The sequence below is a fragment of the Caloenas nicobarica genome, chromosome 18 (assembly GCF_036013445.1).
Source record: "Caloenas nicobarica isolate bCalNic1 chromosome 18, bCalNic1.hap1, whole genome shotgun sequence".
NCBI lineage: Eukaryota > Metazoa > Chordata > Aves > Columbiformes > Columbidae > Caloenas > Caloenas nicobarica.
In genome coordinates, this window is record NC_088262.1 from 12,278,273 (window position 1) to 12,291,244 (window position 12,972).

At 50.4% G+C, this 12,972-nt stretch overlaps 1 protein-coding gene across 2 annotated transcripts in view; it reads left to right on the plus strand.

Annotated features, from left to right (window-relative positions):
* The window catches only part of NTN1 (netrin 1), a 99,734-nt gene that overhangs the window by 47,937 nt on the left and 38,825 nt on the right, over window positions 1–12,972 (plus strand). Inside the window, exon 2 of one of the 2 annotated variants that reach the window (XM_065647755.1) lies at window positions 5,762–5,950. The exons of the other annotated variant lie outside the window; for it this stretch is intronic. Within the exon in view, the coding sequence (XP_065503827.1) occupies window positions 5,762–5,950 (189 nt within the window). The remainder of the gene's footprint in view (window positions 1–5,761; window positions 5,951–12,972) is intronic. 2 annotated transcript variants of the gene reach the window in all.

Below are 12,972 nucleotides of genomic sequence, written 5' to 3' on the forward strand. Positions count from 1 at the left end.
TCTGGGGCTCCTCTGGCCCCTCTCCAGCAGGTCCATGTGTGTCCTGTGCTGAGGACCCAGGGCTGGACCAGCACTGCAGGGGGGGCGCTCAGAGCGGAGCAGAGGGGACAATCCCCTCCCTCCACCTGCTGTTCACTCTCCTTCTGACACAGCCCAGGGTATGTCTGGCTCCTGGGCTGCAAGTGCACATTGCCAGCTCACGGCCAATCTTTCATCCCCCAGAACCCCAGGTCCTTCTCAGCAGAGCTGCTCTCCATCCCAGACCAGAGGGTTCCCGGGCAGGCAGTGGTGCAGGAGCTCGTCCACCAGCTCCAGGTTCATGCCCAGCTGCTCCAACACTTCAAACCAGCCAGCAGCAGGTCTGAAGGGACGCGATGTTTCAGAGGGCCAGGGACACCTTCCCGCTGTCTCCATACGGACTTTCTCTTTGCCTCCCGGTCCAGCAAGCAGCCAGGTCTCTGCTGGCTCTGGGTGCTCCCTCTCCATTGTTGCCTTTCTTTGATTTAAGGGTGGCTGCTTCCTTGAACAATATGGTCCTGAGAGAGATAATATACCTGACAATATCTCCAGGGGTCCCTCCTCAGATGGGCATGGGCGCAGTGCCCCTCTCAGCAGCTGGGACGAGGCACGTGAGGCTTGCTCCTGCAGGAGGGAAATAATGGCTCAGGCTGAGCTAGCAACTTTCTGGGAAAAACAAACAAACAAACAAACTACAAACAAACAACAAACAAACAAACACAAAAAAACCCCAACCAAACAAAATACACACACACAAAAAAAACTCCAAAACAAAAAAAACCCACACACACCAAAAAACAAACCCAAACCACTTATATGGGAAAAGGACAATTTTAAGGAGACCTAGACTACTCATAAATTGAAGTCAAATTGAGAGATTACTTTCAGCCCCTGGCTTCTTCTATCCTCCCCTTCCCCTTCCCCCCTCTCCTGAATTATTGTTTGCAAAAATTAAAACAAAATGTTTTAGGGTTTTTGTTTGTTTAAAAAGCAATTTGCATTTTGAAAATTGCCAAAATATAAGTTTTGGAAGGGTGGGGTCTTTTGAAAGGGCAACATTGTCATTGCTGAATGAAAACCGCGGAGAGGAATGTGTCCTGGGAGAGCAGGGCACCGGGACGCGGGGCCTGGGGGACACGGCAGCAGCACAAAAGACCCCAACCACAGCTGCCACCGCACAGCTCCAGCCTGTGCCTCCATTCATGTATCTCCTTTCCTTCTCCCAAATGGAAAATCCTACCCACCTTGACCTTTTTCAACAGATTCATTTGACCAAGTCACTGTTTTTAATGTGGAGATGCTTCTGCTATAGTTTCTTCACCTGGCTCCAAACCACAACTTTCCTCTTTTCTGCTCTGACCTTCTCCAGGTTTCTGAACATCTGTGTTTAAGTGATATCTGGCTATTCATATTGGAGCCTGGCAGCCCAGGTAGAGACAGTTTGATGCAGCTCTGTACATCTGTGTGCAATAAAGTCAGTGAATAAAAGGCTTGTGAGGTCCTTGGCAAAATAAGAGAAAGAAGAGAGTAGGAGACAGCAGCACTGAGTTTAGTCGAGCATCTGGAGCCAAAACCTTTCATCAGAGATGTCTCAGCACCTGACACATGTTTTGCCCATAACCGGGTCTCCGCTGGGTCTGCAGCCCATGCAGGGGTGTCTTCTCCACTGGGTGAAAAGCAAAGCATGGGGAGCAGAGGTGATGCCAATGTTGGGAGGTGATTTTTCTCACAGCCGGCAAAGGCGTTCATAGAAAGAAAAGATGGGTTGCTAAAGAGCCACTTACTGTGGCAGGGAAATTCAACCCAAGAAGCACTGGCTGGAAATTAAAGCCAGGCCAATTCGTGTTAGGAACAAGGCAAAATGCTTTAGCACAGCAGGGAATTAACCACGGGGCGAGGGTGGGCGTGAGCCACGTTTCCTGAGTGCCTCCATCCAGGGAAAACGTGACCAGACGAGCTGCACACCCTCCCTGACCCGGGACCGCACACAGATCCGGAGCCGGGATCCAAAAGCATCAGGACCTGCTGCTGGATTCCTGATGGCCCTGACAGGCAATTGTGGTGTGCCCAGGCATCACCCGCTCTCAGCACCTCCAGGCCCCGCACCGCACCAGTGTGGTGGATCCCATCACAACGTGTCTCAGCGTTGTCCCCAGCAAGGACTTTCTGGTGCCTAGAGGGGTCATTTATTGCATTGCCCTAATTCTTCCGTCCCTATGAGCTATTGTCAGGAAAAAACAGGATGTCTATATTCCTTCAATCAGACCAAGCCTCCCCCTTTGGGCATCTGCAAACACATCAGGCTACAGATGGAGCTGCCAGTGAGCGCTGGCTGGTGGCCAGCAGTGCCCAGCACTGGCCACTCAGGATCCAGGTGCTCAGAGTGAGCAGAGGAGACAGTCATTTCGATTAAAGCCACTCTCGAGTCAGTTTGCCCCCTTGTCTCTGCACAAATAAGTGGATCAGGAAGGGGGTGGATGATAGAAAAGCACCCATGTGCATGATGTTAGGAGCCAAGCGGTGCTCAGCAGATGTCCTCAGTGCCCTGGGGGTGCAGGTGAAAGGAGGGGACAGAGCCAGGGCTAAGCCAACGGAGCCAAAAAAAGCTGAGAAGTCGTGGTGGAGGGGTGGACGTCACTCCCTGGCTGCTTGTGGTGCTTGCGGGAGCTCGCAGGGAGGCCAAGTGCAGGGACGCTGGGCATGGAGAGAGGCTCGACCAGCCCACATCCTCTGCCAGCTCATTTAGTCACTCCTGGGAGGGTTTACACACAATACTTAGGTTGTTTGCTCTAGATAAGCATAGGCACAGCTGTTTTGGGGGGCTCTTTGCAGCCTCTTGTGAGGTTCGTCTTCCCTTCTCCGGGCACTGGATTTTCCCATCCCTGGAAGATCAATGTAAAATTGATCCCAGGAGTAGCGCTGCAAGCAGCTCACCACGCTCCACTTATTCCTCCACATTCCCGTGCAGCTCTGCCCTGGTGGGACCAGCGGAAATATTTGGAAAGATCTTGAGAAAATCCCAGGAGTTCTGCTTCCCTGGCTTTGCAAAAACATTTCTGCTTATCGAGCAACCCAAAGAAATGCGAAGATTTTCACTCACTCTTCGGGTGGGCTCAGCTCTGAATTTTAAAAAGGGATTTGCCAATGCAATCTTGCAAAACACTCAAGTACTGAGTCCAATTCTCCTAAAATACAAGTTTTAGGAAGAGGTGAGCTTTCACGCTTTTTGGAAAACATGCATTTCTGCCAGCTTCAGGGAAAAACTAGATCCTCTGCAAGGTCATGCCACCACCCGAGAGAAATATCTCCTCATCTTGGTAAACAGGGACTAAATCCTGTGGTTTGAAGCACCGAAGGCAGAGCTGCTAGTGAGTCTCAAGGCTTTGAACGATGGAGATGTGCCTGCATGGTCACAGGGGTGACAGATCCTCAGACTGAGGGACTTAAATCTCTTTTTCCTCTGCTTGAGCCGAGTCCTGAGGTCATGCCGTTGATGCGGGTGTTGCCTTGGTGTCCCAAGAGGACATCCTTTGTGTTGCAGCCCTGGCGCACCTCTCAGCTGGGGGAAGGCTCTTCCTTGAGCAGAGGAACCAGCCCCCAGCCCTGTGCCTGCTGGGCGACCGGGAAAAGGGTGTCATTTCAGCATTTCGGTCGCCCCTCTGTAAAACAAGGATTGGGACTTTAAAAGCACCACCTCCTTCCCAAAAGCTTAGCTCATGAGTTCTGCAGGGCAAGAATCACCTCTAATCCCCTATTTGTAGGGCGCTGACTGTGACAGAGCCATAAACTGGCAGGGCTGCTCAGCACACAGCGAGAAACAGAGAATTCCAGAGCTGAGTGGCTGCTGGGTGCTCCTGACAAAGCACAAATGCTCCTCCTGAGATTCAGATGGAAGGGGAAAAACCTTCAAGGGGGACGCAGAAAGCGCCCATTGCATGTTCCTGCGCTGCTTTTGGCTGCAAACAGCCTGTTTAAGTGTGTTTACAGCATCAGCAAATATGTCAGCGGCACCAGCCAGATCTAAAAAAGCAGCAATTCCTTCTGCACACAGGAGCTGTGTCTCCGGTCACCTTCGTGGTCCTTTCCTGTTTGGGGAGATGACAAATGCACCCGCAGGCTGGTGGGCTCATCGAAGAAGAGGCAAACCGCAGTTCAAAGTGGTGGCCCCGCTTGGTGTCGGGAATCTCACTTTCTCATGGCTGGCGAACCGCTCTCCGGCCGCTCTTGCCACCATTAGCACGTTGGTGGCTGCTTCTCCTGCTCTGCCAGTGTCTGGTGGGGACGTGAGGTTGGACCTCACCACGTCGGCCAGAGTAATTCGGATTGCAAAGCACAGCAAGAGCAATCTTCATCCCGCTGGTCGGACGTGTCTGGAGGATTTTGCTCTCCCCTTTGCTTTCAGCTGGGGATTGTTCCTGATAAATAATCCGGAACTGTGCTGTAATTTTCTGGGCTGAAATTTGATAATTAAGCAAATATAGCATGTCTTTGTCTTGGGCAAGAACCATAAGGTAAACAGGAAGGAATAAGGGATTAAGATGTCTCTGCTCTAAAGGAAGGTGACAAACCCAGAGCCGTGACACCTTCATGCCGAGGCGAGAGGCCCAGTTGTGGGTTGGCATTGCACAGATGCATTGTTCAGGAGTGAAGAGCAAATAAAAGCAAAGGGGAAAGAAAACAAGCTATAAAATTCTCGGTAAAGCACAGAGCCCCGGCAACTGCTTCTTGATGTTCCCATGACAGCCCTGGGGAGAGGCAGGCAAGGGGTTGAGCTTTTGAAGTCCTTAAGTTGTCTTTTGCAAAGGCCCCTTGTTAAAATAGTCCTGTGTTGACATTAGGCTGCATATGGTGGAGGAATTGGACATCTCCCGGCAGGTTCCGTCACAGCACATGCAATCAAAGCAGACGGGGACTTTTTGGTGTTTGACTAACTGGGTGTCAGGCTGACCCTGTCTCAGTGGTGGGATGGAGATGTGGAGGCAGGGGTGAGGTTTTATCCACCTGTTCGGGGCGTTCACAGAGCCTTGTGCTGTGGGTACCGAGTACAGGAAGGAAAAGTCAAGGAAGCTAGGGAGGTCTTAAAATGATGTTTGGAGTTCAAACGCTCATGTGTGTCAGAACTGGTGAGAGTGGGAATACTGGGAAAGTTGAGCAGGTGACGTTGGAAACCCCCTTTTCCTGGGGACAGACAGAGAGGGCTCCTGGGGTGCTGGGAAGTGAGGGGTTTGCAGTATTCGGGGCGGGGGCTTTATACCAAGCAATAGCACGATATGAAGCACCCCAATGTGGGAGTGGGTCAGAAGGGATATGAGCAGTGCTTGCATGGGGTACAGTGCTTGTGACAAAGCTGGGGGAGCAGCTGGGGGGTTGTACGTTGCTGTTTCCCAACCAGGGATGGGCTCCCTGCCCACACAGCCCTGCCTGCACCCAGCCTCTAATTCACATTAAGAGTAGGGAGAGGCAAAAGGCATATTTGTTGCAAATCATGATGGTGAAACAAGCTCTTGGTGACCTCATCTTCCCTTCAAAAAAGCTGGACTCACCACATAGCCCTGATCAAGGAGGGGGTGTGGGTTAGCGGTTGGCTTCTCATAGCCAGAGGTGCCACCAGAGCATCCCATCCTGTGACACCTCCATACAGTGGGGCACCCCGGGCAGGACCCAGGCACGCGGTCAGCCCTGGGGTTGGCATCTCTGTGACCGGGCACAGATGCTGATGGTCTCTGCTCTTTGCCTCTCACAGCCTGTAACTGCAACCTCCACGCCCGGCGGTGCCGCTTCAACATGGAGCTCTACAAGCTGTCAGGGCGCAAGAGCGGTGGCGTCTGCCTGAACTGCCGGCACAACACGGCGGGACGGCACTGCCACTACTGCAAGGAAGGCTTCTACCGCGACCTCAGCAAGCCCATCTCCCACCGCAAGGCCTGCAAAGGTACCAGGGCCGGAGTGGGATGGCTGGGACCTCATGGCTCCTTCTTATAGAGTCATAGAATAGTTTGGGTTGGAAGGGACCTTCAGAGCTCATCGGACATTTGCACCCAGCTCAGGTTTCTCAGAGCCCCATCCAGCCTGCCCTGGGATGTCTCCAGGGATGGGGACATCTCCAGGGATGCCCACCTCTCTGGGCACCACTCCAACCCCTTTCTGCTGCTCCTGCTCTCACAGCTCTTGCTCTAAACGACTCCTCCTGCTCCTCCCTCTCCCAGACCAAGCCCCTGAAATGATTTTTCTTGCCCTCATGTTCTCTGCCATCACCTCTCTCTGGTCTCCCCAGCCTCATGGTGAGGACAAAACCACTGAAATAAAAAAGTCCTCACTGCTGAGGACACCTTTAAATTATTTCAGGTTCTATCACTTATACATTGTGCTTCATCAGCACCAATAACCACAGCTGACTCGGTCATTGCATATGTAAGGGCTGAGTTGCACAAAATCCCAGGTACAGGGTCAGATGTAGCATCTGTAAATCGGACTCCTCCAAACGCCCGTCTCCTCCTCCCACCCTCACCGGCAGCGCTTAGCCCATGCACAAAACATTTCACTCCTCAGGATGAGGTGAGAGGAGTAAAATGGGAAATAATTTTGAGCCCAGCTAACTGGGGTTTTTGAGGTTTCCTCTCCTGTGGCAGATGTGATGGTGAGCGGAGCTTCAGCCAAGGTGGGAGCAGCAATAAGAGCAAATCTTGCAAAGGAACTCTTTTAACTCTCCTCTCTCTGCTAGAAGAGATGTAAATCCTGACCTGTGTTGCAGCTAAAAAAAAAAGAATCAAGCAAACATTCACAACCCATATTAGAAGATGCTGTGGTTTCCTGCAGAAAGCTTCAGCTCTTTTCTCTCTAAAGAATCATTTCAACAAGAAATGGAAAGCATTTTGGCCCAAGCTGGGTATTTGTGGCTGGAAAGCTTTGAGTGTTCAGCATTTTCAATTTTTTAATGAAAATACATTCCCCACCCCCGCCCCGCCCACTGAAAACAGACACTTTGCCAAAGAAGAAAAAGAAATTACTTCTTTAGATGGCCCTAGTCCCCCCTTTTTTTTTTCATCTTGCAAAAACTATTTCAATGAGATATTTTCGATCCGCCATGTGCTGCGGCTGCTAACAAGCTCCAGCTTCATCTGAAGCTTGGGCTGGTGGGACGTAAACCCAGCCCATGGCTCTGGGAGAGAGGAGCTGCTGCTCCAGGGTCTGAGGAGGCAGAAGAGAGGGGCGCAGGGGGGCTGAGCCTCTTCCACCCGGTGCCCAGCACCCAGCGTCCCGGCTGGACACCCGCCCCGGCAGCGGGCTGCCGGCCATGTCTTGCCCCACAGTCCTGAGTGGTTATGTCTTGCAATAAAATTAATAGTTCTGCTTTCACAGTCACGTTGTACCGAAGTAACAGCACATTAGGTTGAGCAAACAAAGGGAAATTGTGAAGGCGTGGGCTCTCCTCAAGCGGGGCCGGGCAGGGATGTGGGGAAGCATCCATCCCCCAGGCAGTGGGGTGCTCACAGGTGATGTCCAGAGCCTGATTCTTATTTACCTTCCTGCTCCCCAGAAAGGGTTTCGGAGTGCTGGGGAGAAGAGAGGGATTCCCACCCCTCTCCAAGCACAGCAAACTCCTTCCCATGGCTCTGGTTCATCCCAGCTGCCTCCCCAGCATGGGTGACCCTGGGGATGTGGTGGGATTTGGGGGAGCAGGGAGCTCTTTCGCTGTCACGGTGCATCCGTAGGGATTCCAGTCCCCTGGGATCAGCACAGGGAGCACAGAGCAGGGAGGAGATGCTCAGCTGGAGGTCTTACCCAAAAATCACAGCCAGGTGGTACCTGCAGGAGGGAAACCTCAGAGCCGTGCCGTGCCTCAGTTTCCCCAAGCGAGCACCCAGGAAGATGCACAATGGCCTTCGCAGCAACATTTTAATTCTGAATTTCTCAGTTGCTGGGTCATTCACTCTATTAAATTCTCTTTGCAATTGTCCTTTTCTCATCCCCCTGCCTTCCCAAATCGCTCCCGCTCTTGAAATTTGAGATCACCAAATTTAAATACTTCTCCAACCCCCCACAGTTTATAACAAAAATGTGGCTATTAGAGCTAACAGATACAAAGGTATGTAATAAATATGCTGCTGCATGAACAGCTCCCCGACTCGCAGGCTATTAGCACAATTTCACAGTAGCTTCAATGGTTTATTGTTGGCGTAATCCATCGTCCTATACAAAAGGGGCAAAATGAAGTTTCCTACAGCAAAGGCATTCCTTTGAAAACACTCTTTCCTGAGCTGTTTATGACACAGGGGATTTTACGTTCCCTCTCTTTTTTTTCCCCCCATTCAGGGACTGTTCTGAAATAATTGTTGAAAACAGGCATTTTTAAAAAACAAACCCTATCATCTAACAACTTCAGCCATTTCTCCATTGATAACAAATTAATTTATAATCTCACCAAGCCATCTGCCGATGGGCAAGGGTCTCCCAGAGTCTCATCTTGGCCAAGTGTGTTTAGAATTAAGGAATTAACCATCCTGTAGCATCTGCCATCTCCCTCACAACTGCCTGATGTCCCATCTCACCCAGTGGATTGTGTTTTCTCTATAAGACCTGGTTCTTTCTGCCATCGCATTGCTCCGTTCATATCCCACATGTAACACATTTAAACAAATGAATATAAAAGAGCAAAAATGCAGATAATAGAGCACCAGTGCCTCGTGAGCCCGTAAAGAATGCAGCACACTTACCCAGCCTCTAAGCCTGCGAGAGCTTGGGCAAACTCGCAGTAAAAGTTCCATGAAAGAGCTGCTGAAGATGTGTTTGTATTAATCCAGCTTCATTAATTCAGCCTAAAAGACCCATCCTGCCTTTCCTCTCACTTGTGTTTCTCATCTCTCACTCCATCCTATGTTCCTCAATTCATAATGCATCTAACGCCAGAAAATTACAGAGGCAGGAGTTGCATTATTTTGAATGGTTGGTTTTGGTATTTATGCAAAAATATCACACTGCTGAAATGTTTGCACAATGCCTACTTTTTTTTTGCACAGTGTCTACTTTCTTTTTGCACAATATCTACCTTTTTTTAACCTGGAGAAAGAGAAAGTGCTCCAAACTTTTGCACGTGTTGCAGGGCAGGGTGTGAGGCTCAGGCAGTGAGAGGTGAACAGAGAGTGAAGCTGTTGGTTTTTTTAATAGCCAAATCTATAATAATTTTTAATTAAAGGTTATTTTAGTGATTTGAAGTTGTCTTAGCAGCAGAGGTGAAGGCATAAGAAGCTGGGCTTTAAGGATGACTTTCACCCTGATGGCTAAGAGTGATTCAGCCATGCCATGTTCCTTTCCTGTGCATTTGCTTCCATTTATTTTCTTGCAAAAAAAGAGGAAAGCAAGAAAATTGTCAGTGATCAGAGGTGCCCTGTCGCAGAGCACGGCATGAAGTCTGCAAACCACGGGCAAAGGACTTGATGACAGATCAAAACCCTGGGTGCTGCACACAGCCAGGAGTTGTTTGGGCTATCCCGACAGAGAACAAAACCCCAGAGATAAGAAATTTTGCATTTTCACCTTCAAAAACTCAGAACAAGGGTGAATTGTTCCTCTTTTCTTGCTAATTTTTGTGAGAGTGAATGCCGAAGCCCTGCTGCCCATTCCTTCTGCTTTCCCTCTGCTCCAAGTGATGTTGCAAGTGAAATTCCACATCTGGGTCCTGCAAACCTCCATCTGCTCCACTCTGTCGCGGGCCGCTGTAAATCAGGGCCCTGATCTTTTGATTAAATTCACTCCTGATATTTGCCAGATTATTGGCACTAATGTGGTTCTATTGGAACGGAGACTCTGCAGGATTTCACAGCCTGGCTGTAAAACAACTCTGCACTTCGGGGAAAGGATTTACACAGCTTTTGATGAAAAGATGACAAATGATACGTGTTATGAATGCACTTGTGCTGTGGCTGACAGTGTAAACCCCATTATGGAGGGGCAGGATTTGGCCCCTCGCAAGGTCATATTCATTAGGACTTAGTGCTTTGGTAAAAAAAATGGGATTGCCTGCCCTGTGCCATTGCAGCCCCGTGCCCATGCCAAGCCTGGCAGATTTTTCTATCCACGTTGGAGGATTATTTAATAACTTGTGCAAAAATAAAAGCACTCCCAGCCTACCTCCCCATCCCGGCTTGTACCCGCAGAGGCTCCAGACTTCGACCTTTGCTTTTGGGAGACAGTTTGGGTCCAAGCAGAGACAGGTGAGTGCCATCCCCACGGGCTCAGGCTCCACTCCTCAATTTCATGGATGCAGATGCAGATTTTCTTCCCAGCCAGCTGCAGGCATTTGGGGTGTGGGGGACTAATGCAGCTGAACCCCTTTGGCTCCTTGTGCTGCCCGGAGAGGGGAACAGAGCCCCTGGTGACAGGGACAGTGGGAAGAGTCCCTGTCTCTCTCCACTGACTATAGAGGGAGCTGCATGACCAGCTTAGAGCACAGAGCTCCTTTTGAAGCCGGGGAGATGGAACCTCTTCCTGGAGCCCCACGGAGAAGCTGGGGTGCAGGAGGCAGCCGGGGTAAAATCCACATCAGATGACAGAGCCTGAGCATGGGCCGGCTGCCACTGGCACACTGGTGTCCCACGTCGGTGTCCCACGTTGGTGTCCCACGGGCCACGTCCCAGCGTAAGGCAGGAAGACCAGCCCGTCCATCTTTGCAGGTTTTTGGTGTGGTCAGCACCCCTCTGGCCTTGGAGCTGTCCCGGGCCACCACGGTCCCCAGTTCACACATCCCCAAGCCATAGGGATGGCCTAGCTGAAACCCCCAAACCAGGGCTCCCTGGGGCAGCAGGGCCACCGGCAGGGCTCCTGTCCCAAACCTCTCCTTGTCCCCAGCAAGCACTAGCTCCCACAGGGGCCCCTCCTGTCACTGTAGGGACCTCGTCACTGCTGGGCATCAGTGCAGGAGATCTGGCCTTGGTGTCCACCTTAGGAGGTCGAGTGCATCCTAAGAGAGATGTTCCTCTCCCCAAAGCAATCTCATTTTGATGCCCATCTCTAGTCCAGCTCATTTGTGGTTTCACAAGGCGAAGTCCAAAGCAATACTTTCTATTAATTCCCCCCAGGGAGTCGTCCTTAATTATCAAACTCCCTTTTTTGCTTTTCTTCCTCTTTGAAGACCAGTTGGAGCCACCATTTAGATGAGAAATGAGTCAACCCATAGTGCTGGCAGGGCTTGGGTTGAGTTCTTGTGTCCAGGCTTGGTCACCTCTGAGAAATCACATCACTGGAGAAAGTCCGAATGTTCAAGGCATTGATCTGCCCAACACAGACTATTTTCCCCACAGAGCATGCCCTTCCACCACTGCAAGAACAGTTTTCTCGCTGTATTTCTAGACTGCATTTGTTAGTGGCTATGCCTCAGTCACCCCCTTCCCCAAGGCCTCATAATTCTTTATATAGATATTATTCCAAGTGCTGAGCACTGATTTATGGTTTCTACATCTCAAACTTGTCATCAGCAACCCCCAGGCAGGCACAAACCAGTCAGAAAAAGTTTATAGACATGCAGCTTTAAGCTGTCCCATGCAGATGGGCTGCTATGTGGAAGTGCCCTGGGGCAGCACCAGAGGCTTGAGTGCCTTTGTCACCAAGTGTCACCACCTCCATGGCACCTCCAGGACCCAGGGCAGAGCTGCGCCATCCACCCGCTCAGGCTGGAAGGGTCCCAAAGCAAAGAAGGGACATGATTATTACAGAAACTCTTAAACGGTTTTGAGTTTGTAGTGTGAAAAAATGGAAAAGGAGTGATTTTTTTTTTTTTTTTTTTTTTTTTTTTAACAAAGACTTGAGCTCAATGCAAGATGTCTACCTGGCCATGCCAGCTTTTAAACATCCACAATTTCAATGACATATGAGCAGCTACATCAGATTAAGCATCCACTTCTGTGGGAGCCAGAGCGGGCAGGGTTTGCTGTGTCACAGCAGTGGAATATTCCTGTGGCAAACCCAGCGACTGAGACACTTTCCAATTGTTTCAAGCCAAGCGTGGCTCCGTGTGCCAGCCTTCATCCTGCTCTCCCTTCCAGTTCCAAGGATGTCTAATTAAGTCTGATCGATGTTTCTGGCCATCAGTGAGGAACAACCCACATGTGGGAGCCCTGCGGAGCCCTTTCCCCAGCCCAGGACAGCTCTACCACCTCCCCACAGCACCTGGGGATAAGATGCACATTTAGGGACCACAGATCCCACGTTCCAGTTTCACGTTTGTAGCCACTGGTGATCGGAAGCGGTCAGACTCTTTGCTCCTCTGTGTATCTGCCCCTAGAAGTGCTCCAGTCCTGGAGCTGATCTCCACTTCGGTGAAAATTAAGCAGGACGAGGGTAAAATCCTGCTGTCTGCTCTTCCCAGACACTCATTGCCGACTTTCTCCTCCCTCTGGCTCCCTCCTGGCCACCTCCCACGATACAGCAGTATTTAAACAGATATTTTCATTCCGTGGAAGATGTTTTAGGCAGTCTGAGATTGAAACCTGGATGCTCGGAGAGAGCACGGAGGACTGGTGGGACAACCCTCGCGGGGCTGGCAGGGTGCTGGGGCCCCTGGTCTGCTACAGTCTCCAGAAATTTGCTTAGAAAGTCATTAACCTAAAGCAAAAAAAAAAAAAAAGGGGGAGGGGGGGAAAGAAAATTTTTAAAAGTAGAGGAAAAAAAGAGAAAAGTTTGTCTGTGCCTGGTGATAAGATCAGAGTACAATCACCTCCGTGCCAAAAACTTCCTTAAGCTGCAGGTGTCTTCAAGCTCCAGGAAGGTCAATCATTTCACGTATTGCTCCCACCCAGGCATGTTTTTGCTGCCTGATTGGACCTCCCTGCATTTCTGAAAAATCCCATCCTTGCAAGGATGGTGCTTGAGCAGAATTTTATTGGGGAAATTTGGGGCCAACCACCTTCAGTACCGCAGTTCGGGTTTGTTATTTCAGCAGAAATACATCCATAAGCAATT